This window comes from Lissotriton helveticus, chromosome 11 (assembly GCF_964261635.1).
Source record: "Lissotriton helveticus chromosome 11, aLisHel1.1, whole genome shotgun sequence".
NCBI lineage: Eukaryota > Metazoa > Chordata > Amphibia > Caudata > Salamandridae > Lissotriton > Lissotriton helveticus.
The window spans coordinates 1,079,468,841-1,079,486,115 of NC_136072.1; the positions used below are offsets into that span (position 1 = coordinate 1,079,468,841).

At 45.6% G+C, this 17,275-nt stretch overlaps 1 protein-coding gene across 1 annotated transcript in view; it reads left to right on the forward strand.

Moving 5' to 3' along the window:
• Positions 1-17,275, forward strand: part of BICDL1 (BICD family like cargo adaptor 1) — a 358,177-nt gene that overhangs the window by 183,432 nt on the left and 157,470 nt on the right. The window contains exon 3 of the mRNA XM_078667656.1: positions 12,842-12,958. Within this exon, the coding sequence (XP_078523782.1) occupies positions 12,842-12,958 (117 nt within the window). The remainder of the gene's footprint in view (positions 1-12,841; positions 12,959-17,275) is intronic.

The window sequence follows — 17,275 nt, forward strand, 5'->3', positions numbered from 1 at the left end:
AAGTTAGTCAACTGATCCAATTTATTCTAGTGTGACACCCTATAGTTTTGAAGCATCACTATAGTTCGATTGACTCCTCCTTATCAGTATCGTCGGTTTTCAGACCGCGCTCACTTTTTTAGTTTTATCTCTCCTGACTCAACCCGTCTCCCTTCCCACTCTCCTTCCCTTCAATGCTCTTTGAAGGTGCACCAGGTGTAGGATAACTACCTTGTTGATGACCTGGATGCACTACTGAACCTGTCTCTCCCCTATGCTGCCTCCCTCTCAATGATCCTCCACAGTGTGCTGGGTCCCAGATGGTGGCATTGCTAGTGACATGGGTGTTGTTCTGTTGCACTATCAATTACTGCCCCTCCATGGTGATAGCCTTTAATGACTTTGCCAATGTTGGAGATTTTAAACTCCACCGGTATTGGCAAAGCCAATAGTAGCCAATAGTAGCACACAGCCACGTTAAAAGTATATAAAACAAAGACCTCAATGCATAACGTGCCAATCCAAGTGATACAAGCGACATGCAGTGCAAAAATAGAAAGCAATGTTGTGATTGCTTTCGTATATTTTAAGATGGCCAATAGGGCATTGGCAAACAAGTCTCCCACAAAGTCATCCCGCCATACTAATGAGCCCCTTTGGGTCTTGAAAAATGTAAGAAAAAGGCACAAAGACATGTTGATTTTATTAAATAAAGCTTTATAAATTTTTTAGTGGAAATCACATTTGTATTACATACTGAACTTTGCGAATTATTGAAATGTACATTTCATTATATAATTGGAGATTTTGTGACGTAGACAGTACATGTTCTTGATATATATTGATATTCTGACCCTTTCATAAAGCCTAGAGGCCCACATTTTATACTTTGATGTTCTGACCTTTTGGCAGTCATTAGCTCTGCCTTTCTTAAAAGGAAACCTCTTATATTTAGCCATCCGCCCATGGGTGTTTGGGCGCCAGGCCCTGAGCCCAATACCCCCGCTGCACATTGCTTGTGCACACTGGCGGGACGGGATGGGTTTTTCACCAGCAGGGGTTGGGCCCAGGGTCTGACTCATGGCCAACTCCTCACCACACATGGCCAAAAAGGCAGTGCGCTGTGTGGGATTGGCTGCCTGCAAAGGGATGGACGCAGGCCAGGGCCTGTGCCCAACCCCTCAATGGCCTTCGGTTTGGGGTTAGCGTTACATGTAGCAATAAATTATTACAAAACTTTTTTTAAAAATCGAGAAATTCACTGAAAAAAGCAAAGGTTAGTTAGGTATGATAATAATGTCTTAGTTTTAAGTTATAGTTAGGTATGTTAATAATGTCTTGGTTTGAATTTTTTTTTAAACGTAGAAATGTACTGAAATAAACAAAGATCAAAGGGACGTTGTAGCTTAGTGAAAATTTCAGTTAAAACATAACGTTTCAAACTAACAAAACTACTAAAATTCACCTGCTATAGTTATTTCAAGTAACTTTAATTTGTGCCCTAAAGTAACTGTAACCTACATCCTCACTGTAATGTTGTTATAGACCTTACGTCCAGGCACTACGACCCCACAGTTAAAGGGAAGGGAGGATAGGAAAGGCAGGACAGAAACTAGAAAGGGAGGGGAACAATTAATTAGAATATAGAGGTAAAGGAGAAGCAAGATAGAGGAGCGTTAGCGGAAATAAAGAAATAATAAAGATTAGATTACCTGCATCTGTGACATACGAGTCGCCTGTGGGAAGCAAAGCACAGGACAACTGGCGACGAGGGGGGTCCCAGCACCCCCCCGTAAGTGCACATCATATCTGTGACTCCGGTGGTGCGGGGTCAGGAGCCCACCTTGACAGCACCTCTACTTGCGGCCTGACGCAAACTCTGGAGCTCACCCTAATTGCGTGTTCACTCTAGGGAGGAGCGGACCATCTAGCTACAGCGCAACCTCGGGAGCCCACCCCAGTCACATATGCCCACTGCTGCAGTGCAAGTGGTTACTGCAGTGATGCGCCGCTAGGAGCCCACAATGGGCGTGTGCACCTTCTCCAGTTCAGAGAAGTCTTGTAATGTGACTTCGGGAGCCTTTTCCCTGTCACATGCCTTCCCAATGGCTGCCTGTCTGCACGTCGGCTGGATGAGGAGTGGAGCCCAGTGTGCCAGCTATTGCTCCCTATGGGCCTCTGCATCCTCTACTGGGCCCTGAAGTCTCGCAAGATCACAGCCCTTCTCAGCAGCCATCTTGGAGTCAAGTGGATTATCCAATAGTCCTTCATAAACGTCAGGCGGCCATTTTGAAGTCAGGCACCCCTACATTACTGAGTTCTTCTATACATCTGGGGTACTTCTCATCATCCACTACTCTTGCTAGTGACATATGCTTGCATTTCACGTCTTCTCCATGTTGCATAACCTCATTTAACAGTATTTCAGCGATTCCAGGTCATCACTGCGTAATGTGTTGCCTATACCTGGTGATTTACTTCCTGAATTCTTTCACCTCCAAGACACCGGTTCTCCTCCCGCCCAGCAATTGGTGGTGAACTTGTCTACGTCCATTAACCACATGTCCAACTCTCTGACTTCAAGGCGACACAGTGATCCTCATAGAAGAGGGGACGTGCTGGAGTCCCCTGGCTCGTCGTCACAGGCGGGGCACAGACTTGCCATGCTGGGGTTTCCTTTCCTGCACCCACCAGAACCTCTGGCGTGAATTGGAGGGAGCAGAACTGTGCCATATCTATGAAGAAATTGTGCATTTCTGCTCTCTCCATGCGTTGGCGCTCTTTCTGTAGCTATGCACCATTGCAGGGACCCTTGTGCCATAGCACATGGGCGTCTGTGTTGTGTTTAGCATAGTTTTTGTGCAGGAAAAGGTCTCTTCCTAAACAAAATCATTTGAGAGTATTTCCTCTACGTATGTGTGTTTCAGAATACAACACCACATGCAAAGAGAAAAAACAAGTAGAAATTTCCAGTGTGTTATGCCAGCTGCAGAGAGGTGCAGAGTTTTAGTGTAAATCCTTTTCGACAAGTCTTTGTGGATATGGATTTGCGACAAAACCCATGGGTAAAATCTCAGCAACACCCATGCACCACTATGGAACGTCTCCATTACGCAAAGAAAGGCAATGCCGTGCTTCGCACTGAGTTGCGTTACTTTGGGTTACAAACCAAAATGTGATTTGCATTGGCTTGTAAATGCCACCAGAAGACTTTGAGTGGGTCTGCTTTAAATAAATAATGTAAACCTGACACAAACGTTTATAAATCTGGGCCCAAGTTCAGAACAGAAGCCCCTTCATAGGTCCCTCTGCAGTAATGCGACACTCCCACATTTCTTGTAATTCCTAATTCTGATAGAAATAATGTCCCCTGCGTAGTGAGGAATTACACAGACTGTGATGGGGGCCACAGTGTGGGGGCGCCGCAACAACCCCGCATTAATGTCTTTCCTTTGTGCTACTTTCTTTTAACAGTTTAGCTCTTTCTGCTCCAATTCCCACTAGTGCATTGTGGAACTTGAAGTTATATGTGTTGAAGTTCAACCTCAAACTGCATGCAAACACAGGAACATTAGGGCACTAGAGTCCATATTTGAACATTCCAGTGGTGAAAGCTGTGGTCTGTTCACCCTCTCATTTGTCACATGATGCCCACCCACTGACAAACCGCGAGGTGGCAAAGTTCCCAACAGCAGGAAGGTGGTCCTCTTAAAATAGTGCCACACCTGAGAAATCCCATTTCAATGCTGTCTGCCCAAAGATACCACACTTAAGTGTGATTCCTTCCAGCGGCACATCAAGTCTATTGTAAGTAGCCCCCTTAGTGCACCACCATGGGGTGTGCACTCAGCACCAAAGTGCAAAAATACGGCCTGTAAATGTCTCTTTTGCTAAATAAGGAGGGAATCCTAAAAAGCAAACATTTAATTTTGCCTGGGACTCTGAAAATTCCTTGCACTTAGCCATTAAAATCACGTTTTTTTCTTCTACCCTCCCATAGAACCCCTGAGCACTACAGAGGTGTGGGCCAGAGAGTATAAAAGAATGTGTTCTGGACATAGGTGAGAGCCTGTGAGTGGCTGGCAGGGGAAAGATGCTTAGAGAGCAGTAAGAAAGGACCCTTCTGGCCTGCAGTGCAGGTCCAGTGTGAGATTAGGGCTAATCCCAGCGGTATTACACCGGTGGCCATAACAACAGTCTCACAGGGAGCTGGGGAACGAGAAGCACACATGCTATTTATGGCAACAGGTGATCCGTGCGCCCTTAGTCCATGTTCGGGACATAAACCTCGAACCAGCCATCTTGTTAGCCATTCTAACGTGTGCTCACACCAGTGTCCCTACACAACAGGTTGTAGAAGCAGTAGGATGAATCAACAAAGGTTTTTAAAAGCATAAATCAGTTTTACACAGCTGAAGAGGTTGTAATGTATGCGTGCATAAAAAGCACGTGATTCAAAATAACAAGTTTGCAATGTACCCGTGGGAGCTTTACCTGTAGGTATTGCATGCAGTACATACATGCGTTACACGTATGTGCATTTTGACAGAGATGAAAAAAAGTGGTGTCATCTGGGGAGCGTCAGAGGGGTGGCCATGCAAATACAAAGCAAAGTAGGTGAAGCCCACAAGGGCGTTCCAAGGTCATGGCTCACAACGCCCGAGGATTGCACTTCACACACTTACCTGAGGATGTAACATACACATACACCCAGATGGTTCAGGGATAAGCAGCCTAGGGTCAGACAGTGTACAAGAGTGCACCTATTGTGTAACACTTGAGTTGTAGGAAGGAAGTATACTAAACATGTCTCCACAAGTAAACAAGCATTGGAAATGCAATAGGTCTCGCAATAGAATAGTTAGACATTTTTCTTTTTGCAAATGGAAGAGTGGCGTTGCGTGTGTGAGTGGCGTTGCGTGTGTGAGTGGCGTTGCGTGTGTGAGTGGCGTTGCGTGTGTGAGTGGCGTTGCGTGTGTGAAGGATTGGTAGTGCGGGCACTGCTGCTTGGGGTATCTGCGAGATTTGTGTAAGTGAATGGAGAGGGGGGAGAGAGTTGTAAGAGAGAGTGAAAGAGGCAGAATCGTTGAGAGGAAAAGAAAGTGCGAATCTGTAAGCTGAGAGATGTGGCATAACAGAAGGATTGGTAGTGCGGGCACTGCTGCTTGGGGTATCTGCGAGATTTGTGTAAGTAAATGGAGAGGGGGGAGAGAGTTGGAAGAGAGAGTGAAAGAGGCAGAAACGTTGAGAGTAAAAGAAAGTGCGAATCTGTAAGCTGAGAGATGTGGCATAACAGAAGGATTGGTAGTGCGGGCACTGCTGCTTGGGGTATCTGCGAGATTTGTGTAAGTAAATGGAGAGGGGGGAGGGGCACGGAGCTCATCAAAGCAGTAATTACAGCAGTGCGGGAGGGGGGGGGTCTGAAGAGCGGGGGGGGGGGGTCCGGGGAGTTGAGGAGGGGTGAGGGAGCCAGGGAATTGAGGGAAAGAGTGAGTGTACTGTATACACTGAAATAGAGCACACTGCTTCCCCTCGCGGCGCTATACTTAGGAGCAGACAGAGCATGAAACGGGGAGGAACTTTAAAGCAACGAAAGATGGGTTGAGATAAGGAAAGACTGCAGAAGGAACAACCGAGACAATAAGAGAATAATGAATTCTGTATATGGAGAGAGCGGACAAGAAAAAGAACAGAAGTAGAGAACGGGTAATAGGAGCAAATATGGGCGGACAATGCAGGAAACAGTGAAAAGAGAGGAGGGTGGATGAGAAGAAAGAATAAAAGATGGAGGAGAGGAAAAAAGGTCGGCAAAGACAGAGATAAAACAGAACATAGAAAGAACGCACGAAAAACAAGCAGCAATATCGAGAGGTGGTGGGGGCAGGGTTAAGGGTAGGGAGAGAAGGCACAGGCTGGACAGGAGAAGTATGGAGAGTGGTGCAGGCGGGGGGCGTGGAGCAAAGCCTTTGAAGAGCGTTTGGCTGCCAGGGGGGCGGAGAAGCAGATTGCCTTCAAGGCAGGAGGCAGGCAGAAGGCTCGGCCAAAGCTATTAAGCTGTTCTTCGGCAGTTTTACAAAGGCAGGAAGCGCCCCAGTTAATTGGAAAGCTGACTGGGGGTAAGGTCTAGCGCAAAAAAGGAGTGCCGGTAGCTCCATCAGAAACCACCGGCTCAAATTAGGCACTGGTCTAATGAATCAATGTACTTTTGTACCTGCAAATGCGTTTACTTTGAGACAATATGTGACTTGTTGGACATAATTGAGCTTCCTGAGGTGGCATAAGAGACTCGCTTACTGGCGCTGGGTTGGGTGTGTGGACACTCGTGCTTTGCTCAGCTGTGAGATCCATTTACACACCCGAGTAAGAGACCCAGTGAGCTCGTCGGCCTCCTGCAGAATGGGGACAAACATCTCATTAGGCACATGGGGCTGAGTGACTTCTGTTTACCATTAAGGAGTCTGCTGGTGCTTCACAAAAAGGGCACGAGTTAAGCAAGCCCAAACTTTGCCAACAATTGGCTAAGAGCACCGATTCCATTAAAAACAACAACATAGACACAAATCATAGTGGCGTTTAAATAAAACATTTGCAGAAAAAAGTGTGACATTTCCAAATTGGAACCTAATCGAAGGCACGAACCCCAGGCGCTTGACAGGCAAAGCCCCGAGCCTGCGCTTGGCGTGTTGGCAGTACAGAAATGAGAGCAGAGCAGAGAATCATGCGGATGTGGAGCTGGGTAAAGCTGAATGGTAAAAACACTACAGAGAGGTGGGGAAAGAACAAAGGACTGGAGGAACACGGGGAAAAGGAAAACAAAACCACAGGGCAAAGGCAGGAGGAGGCAGTACCCGCTCAGAGCATGAGAGTCTGCAATATATATTTATGAGTGACGATCAGGAGATGGAGGGCATTGCTGTGGGGAGGGGGTGTAGGAGAAATGCACAAGGCGGGCAGGGGAGGGGGCGGAGCGGGGAGAGCGGCATGTGGGTGTTAAGAAGCCGGGCCTTTGAAGTGAAGCTAAGCTTCACTTCAAAAGGTGTCGGAGGAATGCGGCTGACGGCGATTGCGGCTGTGCACGCGCTTTTAAGCTCAATGCACATGCGCATTGAGCTTAAAAGTCACGGGCACTGCAAGGAATCGCCACGATTCCTTGCTTCTTAGTTAAAAGTTGTTTAAGCCGCAATAGGCTCGCAAGCTCGATGCGCATGCACATCGACAGGCGAGACCTAAAAAATACTATGTGCCTCATTTATGAAAAGTGACGCATCGCTGCGTGAAGGACTTAGGAAGGACGTATACTAAACATGTCTCCACAGGTAAAAAAATACTATGTGCCTCATTTATGAAAAGTGACGCATCGCTGCGTGAAAACAGCGACGCGTCACTTTTCACTGCGCCCTCCTTGCATCATTTCGCAAGAAGTTGCAGATACATCAGTATTTCTGACGTATCTGTATGGCGCAAAAGTGATGCATTGCTGGAGTGTGTCACAAAAGTGACGCAACTCCAGCAATGTATCCTTTCACATGGGGCAAGCCCCATGTGAAAGAGCCTGCGTCAGTCTTACGCCTGCTGTGAGGCAGGCGTAAGAAATTGACGCATTTGTGTCCTAGAAGTGGCGCAGTGAAATCTCATAGATTTCACTGCGTCATTTCTACGACCCTTTCTTGCGTCAAAACGCCCACCCTTGCATACATTATACCTGGCGCAGGTATAATGTGGCGCAGGGGTTTACAAAGTGACGCATCTGCCTAGATGCGTCACTTTGTAAATATAGTGCAACAAGGCACATTTTTTACGCTGCTGTTGCGTCACAAAAAGTGACGCACCGGCGGCGTAAAAGTGTCGCACGGCCTCATAAATGAGGCCCTATAAATGCAAAAGAAGCATAGGGGCATATTACCAACAAGTAGCGATAATTATCGCTAAATATGCTTAGCGACGATTTTTTTATCGCTGCTTATGGCTGGATATGTTAGCAGAGAAAACATGCTATTAGCAACGTTTTTCTCCATTGTGCTAAAATATCCAGCGATAGCAGTGAAATGCGTGAATATCGCTGAGAATAAAGTGATATTCACGCATTAGCGACGAAATGTTCTTAGCCATGTTATTCACCTCCCATTGGATAACATGGCTAAGAACTGGTCTGGGCAGGTGTTAGTATTTGGAGATATTCGCGCTTAGCGCGAATATTTCCATCGCTACGCCTGGCTTGCTAATAGGCGATAGCGACGTTAGCAAGTGCTTTCAGTGGCTAACAGGTTGGGTACGCCCACTTTGCATGTCATTAGTGATAAACATCGCTGACATGCAATTTGGGCCCCAAACTGCTCGCTATCGCCTAAAAGCTGTCGCTAACATCAGGTAGCGACAGCTTGCTAATATGGCGATAGAATTATCGCCGCTTAGCGGCCGAAAACGGCCGCTAAAGCGGCGATAATTGCCTATCGCCCTGCTTGATAATATTCCCCTGAGTTCTCATATTTCCTAACTCTCGATTTATGACATGCATGCAGTAGCACTCCACTTTTATATCGACTCCAGAATATCAAGACTACCAGAATATTGTGGACAGATACTGGGGACCAAAATATCAACTGGGTGCATATATATAGGGAAGTGTAGGTGTACATTACTGACCACAAATATGTACCTTGACGATATATATAGCCTCAAGATGGATAGATGTGGTGCTCAGAATAATAAATTTCCAGGTACCTATATGCACTTACTTCCGCAATATTTTAGTCCTCCCTACTTTGGCCACAAAATTTTAGCAGCGTGATGTTTCTGTGGTCAATATTACGATATACATAGTTTCCTGCCGCTAAAACGGCGATAATTTTAACGAGGTTCTTGCCAATATGCCCCTTTATTCCTTCTTGTTTTCTCCTCTTTCTAGGTGTGCTGCATTCATAGCAAGAGGTAAGCACCTCTAAGGATTGTTTCTGTACAGGAAGGTGCCCTTTTATGCACAAAAACAATCCTGCCTCAAACACAGGCACCCTTGCACCATGGTGCAAAGGTGCCTGCTTTGGTGCAAATCTGCCGAAACGGTGCCAGCAGGGGCAGAAAGGACAGGAATGCGCCGTATTGCATAAATACAGTGCATTACTGTTCTTTCACTTTGGCGTTGGGTAGCGCAGGAAAGTGACTGCTGCGTTGCTCTATGCCAGATCCACATCAATGAGGGCCTGCAAGTGCATAAAACGATCGCTAGGGTCTGTGCTGTGCCAGCAAACCCATGATCGTATGGCCCTGAACTGTTCAAATTCCTGGGGCCTCATTTATGAGAAATGACGCATCGCTGCGTGAAAGCAGCGATGCGTCACTTCTCAGTGCGCACTCCTTGCGACATTCCTGATGCGTCATATTTAATGTATGACTCATCATGTCGCAAGGAGTTACAGATACGTCAGTATTTCTGACGTATCTGTAAGCGCAAAAGTGACGCATTGCTGGAGTGTGTCACAAAAGTGACGCAACTCCAGCAATGCGTCCTTTCACATGGGGCGAGCCCCATGTGAAAGGGCCTGCGTCAGTCTTATGCCTGCTGTGAGGCAGGTGCAAGATTTTGACGCAACGGCGTCCTAAAAGTAACGCAGTGAAATCTCATAGATTTCACTGCGTCACTTCTACGACCCTTCCTTGCAACAATACGCCCCCCTTGCATACATTATACCTGGCGCAGGTATAATGTGGCGCAGGGGTTTACAAAGTGACGCATCTACCTAGATGCGTCACTTTGTAAATATGGCGCAACAAGGCGCATTGTTTACGCCACTGGTGCGTCACAAAAAGTAAATGAGGCCCCTGAATTCTTGCATGAGCAGCTTGTCCAGTTCATGCGTTTTTGTGCATTCTGCTACATGTGGTCCTGTTTGTGCTTTCGCAAACTCCATGAGCGGATTGTCAAATAGGATGCTCTGACACATACCTCTTTGTTCACAACCACTGCGAGGGTCGAAAGGTGTGCAGCACACATCCCCAAACCCTTAGACTGGCATGGAAAAAGTATAAACTGCCAATGTCTAATGCACAATGCACACAAGCCCATCAGACGTGGGCTGTTCATGGTCTGGTCTGGGGCACTGATGCGCACCCCCTTGTGGAGAGGAGAGGCATGAAAATGCGTCCCACAAACCTGCTAGCCGAGTGCTGCCGGTCAGCTGTCAGAAACCACTGACAGGCCTTGAGCCACACGGCCAGTGTAAACTAATGCTCACCATGTGTGCAGAGCTGAGAGCCGAAGAGGAGCAGAAGGGAGCACTGGGAGGCTGTGAAAGTGCATATCTATGTATTTATGAATGTTTCATGCCCCTCTAGTCTCCTGGGAAATTAAAAGCCCTGCAGGTAGTTATTTTTAAAGAATTATGGATACAGGTGTCATGATAGTGTCCCCGGCACTGGAAAAGGTGTGGCGCAGCGGCCAGGGCGACTGATTCCGGAAACCGAAGGCTCACGGTTCGATCCCCGGCACCGGCGGCAGATCAGTCCAGCACCCTGTGACTCTGGGCAATAGCTCGCTTAATCTTCCCGACGGCCCCCAGCGCCTTGACACCTTCGGGCACTTGTTCATCTTTACAAATACTGGACATTTACATTTACAAAAATCGTAGTAATTCGTAACATTATGTGACTGTCCATAGCATGTTGATGCCTACTGCTGGTAAAATGTAGGCACTGGCGGAAGGGGGGTAATTATTGGCATATTGTGGGCATCCCTGGCAGGATCATGCCCACACTTAGTATGGATGACCCTGGAATACTGGTGGTAGGATCTGACACATTGTGGCCATCTATGGCAGGGTGGTCCCCATGGCACGATGATGTCATCTCCGGTGTGATGCTGGCCCTTGCCTAATGTTGATAATTCTCTGTGAATTGTGGGCATTCATTGAACGATGGCCCCCAGGGTGGAATTGTAGCCTGGGCACAATGACGGTCATTCATGCCATGTAGTGGGCATCAGTGGCATGATGGTTCTCACCACTGGTTTAATGCAGGCCCTGGCATAATGGTGAAGCGACCTGGCATGTTTGGGACGTCCATGAGATGATGCCCGCCCCTGGTACAATGCTATTCCTGCCCTAATGTTGGGCGTTCCTGATGTATTGTGGTTCTCCATATCGTGGTGATGTCCACCCCTGAAATAATGCCGGCCCTGGCAAATGGTGGTCATTCCTGGACTGCTGTGGACACCCAGGACATAGCAATGCATGCCCTTTCAATAATGCTCGCCCTCGAATATTAGTTATGACTCCTGCTGCATTGTGCGCATCATTGGCATGAAAGTGTAATACATGGTCATGCAAGACTCAGCCACTCCATGTGTTGCAGAAGTACATGATGAAAATGGCAAACTGATGTTTGGGCACCAAATGTGTATTTACTAAAAATTGAAATCTAGCATTTAAGGGCACACATTGTTTTTCATGCATATGATAACCTTTTGTTTGGGGTAGTGGTGTTATTATTCCAAAATAAAAAGTGTATATTTATTAGCAAAATCTGCATATTTTCATTAACCATCAAGCAGATGTTTTGGGGTAATATTACTGTATTGTATTGTATTGTATTACCAAATATGTATATATGTTAAAGCTGATATTTGAGGGCTAATCACTACTGCTGTCTAAGACGCTAGTATGTAAAGCTGGTGGAAGCCATCTCCCGTTTGAACCTGTAAGGCCTCCGTACGTGAGTGAACGAACTTCTGTACAGTCCTATAAAATCGGTCTAGCTCTGCTGGGTATTGTCTGCGATCACACATTATTTTTTGCTTCCGCGCTGCTCCTACCTTAGAAAATATAATAATAACATATGATTAAAAATCGGATTGACATTGAGACACAATGGAACACGATATGAAGTGAAATGTAGAAGTGTAGATCTGTGCTATAAAATGATAGCCAGGTGAAGTGGTATTTATTTTCTGAGCTGACTGTATCACTAATGAACTTTTTAGACATTTGTATTGAAATTGGGGGTAAAAAAAGGGTAGCACTTTTCCAAAGATGTCTTGTAGAGATGGTGAACCTCCTGGGCAGGGCTAGGCATGCTTGGCACACCATGAAAATAATAGAATATATTATGAGTCTCTATTCAGAATCCATGAGATTTTGCCACACATGTGAGAAAATTGTGCTCTCTGGGCCCATTCCTTATTTAAAAAAAATTCTCAGATAGAAAAGATTCACGATGAAGTCAGTTTCAATTGTCTGAGTCACTGCAGCGAGCACCAGCCCCCACTGATAAATCAGGACTACAAGTACCAGAATGCAAAGACAAAAGAACTGACGTAAATAAGCTACTCAGGCATAAAACTGGAAATCTGAAGTCTCCAGCACTGTGCACCCCCTAGGCCCCAAAGTGATGTCCTGGCCAGGGACCTCAGAAGCACTGATGGGCTTTTGCAGACTGTTTCAGGAACAGCTGGCTGTAGTTAACTATTTATCCTCACTCTTTAAAGTAGCCTTTAAATCCAGTGAGATTTGTATAAATGATTCTGGCACAGTGGGCTTGCAAATGCACAGTCTGCCACTACATTTATGGAAAAAAACATATTGGTGGAAAAACCCACTCAACCCTATAAAGTCCTCTTTAAATCCTATAAATCATGCATGTGACTTGCCTAATGGGCTTACAAATGCACTTATCCTGCCAGGCACCTGGCTCTCACTGCTCAGAATACCAGGCCTCTTTACTTAGACTGGCCCAGCTGTGATGGCTGCACCCCTATTCTGACTGCAAACACTTCACACATTCAAACATGCATTGCTTTATTTCACTATCACATATACTATTATGATTGCTGTTATTTGCCTTTCACAGCTTTGTTGATTTTTCCTGATTGCAGGCAACAGAAGTGGAGCGGCAGCTTTCCCTGCAGGTCCATGTCCTCCGAGAAGAGTTCAGGGAGAAGAGTTCTTCAAGCAGTCAACACATCTCACGACTGGAAAGCCTTCAGGCAGAGGTAAATCTTCAGTGTGAAGGGGGCATCAGAGTGTAATCCATCTTTAGGCCAGGAGAGGGCGGTGCACTGTGTTTGCCTTTTGGCAACAGTTATATTTCAGATGCAACTTGTTCTCAGGGCTTTGGCAAGTCTTGTGGTGGGGTGGTCTTTAATTGGAGGCTGGCCCTAAATTGAATCTGAGGAACAAGTGTAATGTATACTTTTTGTTGGTGGCACCCTTTGGGTAGTTTAGGGTATCAAGGCGGAATTTTGTTTAGTATCTATGGGGCATATTACCAAGGGTGGCGATAGGCAATTATCGCCGGTTTAGCGGCTGTTTTTGGCCGCTAAGCGGCGATAATTCTGTCGCTCTATTAGCAAGCTGTCGCTAACTGATGTTAGAGACAGCTTTTAGGCGATAGCAAGCGGTTTGGGGCCCGCTTTGCATGTCAGCGATATTTATCGCTAATGACATGCAAAGTGGGCGTACCCAACCTGTTAGCGACTGAAAGCAGTGGCTAACGTCGAGATGGCCTATAAGCAAGGCAGGCGTAGCGATGGAAATATTCCCGCTATCGCCAAAAACTAACGCTTGCTCAGACCAGCTCTTAGCCATGTTATCCAATGGGAGGTGGATAACATGGCTAAGAGCATTTTGTCCCTAATGCGTGATTGCTAATAGCATGTTTTCTCCGCTAACATATCCAGTGATAGGCAGCGATAAAAAAATCGTCGCTAAGCCTATTTAGCGATAATTATCGCTACTTGTTTGTAATATGCCCCCAAATTCTTTGGTGGCACCCTTCAGAAAGTTTATGGAATCAAGGTGGGTGCTCTGTAGAATTGAAGTAATAGAAACTGAACTAATAGACATGAGTCACGTTTTGTAGTTGTTGAGGGTGAATAATCCCAATCATAGTTAGTATATAAACATTGTAGCAACGAGTGAGGCACTTTGGCATTAAAAATAGGATTTGTAGGAGCATAAGAAATAATGTAGAGGTTTATAAAAGAAAATGTTCATGATGAAAGGACTAGCAGAGAGCAAAGGACCAACCAGTAAGACCTACTAGAAATGGCTAACAGAAAAAAGTCTAGTAGGAAAGCAAAAGTCAGTAGGAAAAAGTCTAACAAGAGAGGGCTACCAGAAAACTACCAGAAAACTCCTAATAAAACAGCTTTAACAGCGAAAGTCTAACCGGAACAATTTAACAGGCAAAGTTTGCTAAGGAAAGTAATTAGAAAAGGCTGATTAGAAAGTGCTCACAGGAAATGCCCAATAGTAAAAATCTAAAGGGTAAATTCTCTTTTGAAAGATCTAACTTGAAGGGGCATCTAAGTAAATGTCTAACAGGAATCTTCTAAAGGGAAACTTTTATCAGATAAGGTTTAACAAGAAAAGTCTAATAAGAAATTCCTATCTAGAAATGTCAAACAGAAAAAGGTCTAAAAGAAAAGGTCTAACAGTAACAGTCTAATTTGATAACCGTAACCAGAAAACGTCTACCAGGGAAGGATTATCCGGGAACGTCTAAGAAAAAAGGGCAAATTGGAAAGCCTAACATTAAGCCTCAGAGGAATGTTAGATAGAAGCATTCTAGCATAACAAAATGTAAAGGGAAACACATAAGGAGAAAAAGATAAGAGTAAAGTGTTAATGAGAAATGCCAGTGGGAAAATGCAAACAAGAATTTGTTATATCTTTATAGTTCTTTAAACGATTGGAATACTATTGTGAGTAGAATGTTTTGTTTTGCCTAAGGCCTGAATCTGCTGGAAAGACAATGGCACTATTGGGGTCCTAAGGGCACATAGAAAAAACCTAAGGGGAAACAGACCTCTCGGGATTATGCAGCCTGGGTGGGCTTATTTATGAGAGGCTTGCGTCATTTTTTCTGACACTCCAGCAATGCAAACCTCTCAACCATATCTCTAGGCCACACAAAGCCACTTTGCGTGGCTTGAATGGCCTCATAGATATGGAGTAAGACAAAGCGGTGCAAGTCGCTGCATTGCATCACTCTGAGCAAGGGAGGTGCTCCATGGGCTTTGCGGTGGGTTTTCTCACACAGCATCCATGGGTTTTGACGCTGCCCCAGATTTACTCAATCACATAAACCTGGGGAAGCACCAAAACCATACGCCTCCCCAGAGCAGGCGAAACGAGGAGAAATATTTATATTTCTCCTTGTTTTTCCTCCGTCCATTTGTTCTGCATTCTGCAACACACATATAACACCTTCGCCGTGGGGATAATTCCCCCGCAGCGCTGGGGGAGAGGGGGGCGCGTGCAGCGCCACGATGCTCGTGACGAGCTCGGCTCGTCACGCTGCACGGTGGCGCTGTGCTCATGACGAGCTGGGCTCGTCATGACCACGCCCGTTTCTTAGAACGCTCAGCACCGCGGGGGAATTAGCCCCGTGTGTGAGCGTCGCGCGTGTCATGACGAGCACAGCTCGTCATGAGCACGGAAGGGGTTAAAGAGGTAAACACCTCTCTGGATTGTTTTTGTACAGGAGGGTGCACAAAAACAATCCTAAATGCAACGCAGACACCTTTGCACTATAGTGCAAGTGTGTCTGCGTTTGCGCTAGGTAGCCCATTGTGCGCCAGCATAGGGGGGGAAAGGGCAGGAATGGAATGTTTTGCATAAATACAGTGCATTCCAGCCCTTTCACATTGGTGTAGGGCAGCGCAGCAAGAAGACTTGCGACGCTGCACTACGCCAATTCCCCATGAATGAGACCCTTGGTTTCCTAATTTTGCAGCATTGTGCAGCCTGGGTTTTCTACTTTCGCAGTATAAAATGCATTGCATTTTGTGGGCATTTTATTTACCCTTGCCCTCTGCTCGTAGCAGGCAATATCCAATGGCTCCAGGTCACTGCATGCTAAGTGGTTGTTATCTGACCAGGCAATTAGACAAGATATCGAAGAAAAAATATTGTGTGGACAAAGAATCATGTCAAGGATATCGAGGACAAAACTACTGTGCAGGTAAGTTTCTATAGGTAAGCAAAGTTTTACTGTGTTTAACTTCACTTATATGTACCTTGGTGATATATATATATTCAAGGTAGGTAGATGTAGAGTTAAGAATAGTAAATATATACTTCCCTTCTCGAGATTTTGATCCTCGATATTTTTGACATGAAATTCTGCTCTTACGATACATTTCTTTTTGATATTTTGTCAATTGTTTGACAAAAAATCAAAGTGAAAAATATTTTGTTTACAGAATATCTTGTCAAAAATATCGAGCACCGAAATATTGAGAAGATGAGTGCAAATAGAGACGTATACTTGTACTATTCTTAACTCCACATCTACTTACCTAGAAAATATATATATATCGTCAACGTACATATAAGTGGAGTTAAGTATTGTAAAACTTTGCTTTCCCATAGAAACTTGCCTTCACAATATTTTTGTTCTCGATATTCTTGACACGATATTTTGTCCACACAATATTTTTTCTTCGATATTTTGTCCAAACACCATGCGAAGTATCGAGCCCTGAGCTGTTTTATTACAATTATTAATCTGATGCCTTGGTCCATTTCGTTCATCTGACGTTAACCAAGGATTCATCTACCTGAATCTCTATGGTTTGTTAAACGAAAAGGGTCCCGGTGACGTAATAATAATAATAATAATAATAATAGGGGGTCTTGTAAAGCGCATGGTGACGCACATCGGCGTGTCCCCGCGCTGAGATACAAGCGAGGATAGAGGAGGTGCTGAGGGGAAGGCCGCTATTTCACATATAGGAGTGTTTTTAGCTTTGCTCTGAATATAGACTCTGAAGGTTCCAGACGCAGCGCTACCGGAAGTCTGTTCCAGCTGGATGCGGCAAGATACCTGAAGGATCTGCCGCCCATCCTAGCTCTGATCACTTTGGGGATGGTAAGGCGCCCATATCCAGAGGACCTAAGTGCGCGTGAAGGCTCGTATTGAGTCAGGAGACCCTGTAGTGGAAGGGGTGACCTGCCGTTAATAATCCGATGACAGGTGCAGAATTTCGTCTGCCACCTCACTGCCCCCACTGCAAGACATGCAGGGAGGGCCACATTTGTGAAAAGTGACACATTGCTGGGCAAAAACAGTGATGCATCACTTTTCACTGTGCCCTCCTTGCGACACCATGGATGCGCTGTATTTATACTACGGCACTCCATGTCGAAAGAATTGAACAGATACATCAGGAATTGTGACGTATCTGTTGGCGCAAAAATGGCGCATTGCTGGAGTGAATCGGAAAACAGATGCATCTTCAGCAATGTGTCAGTACACATGGGTGAGTCCCATGTGAAAGGCCCTGCATCAGTCCTTACGTCTG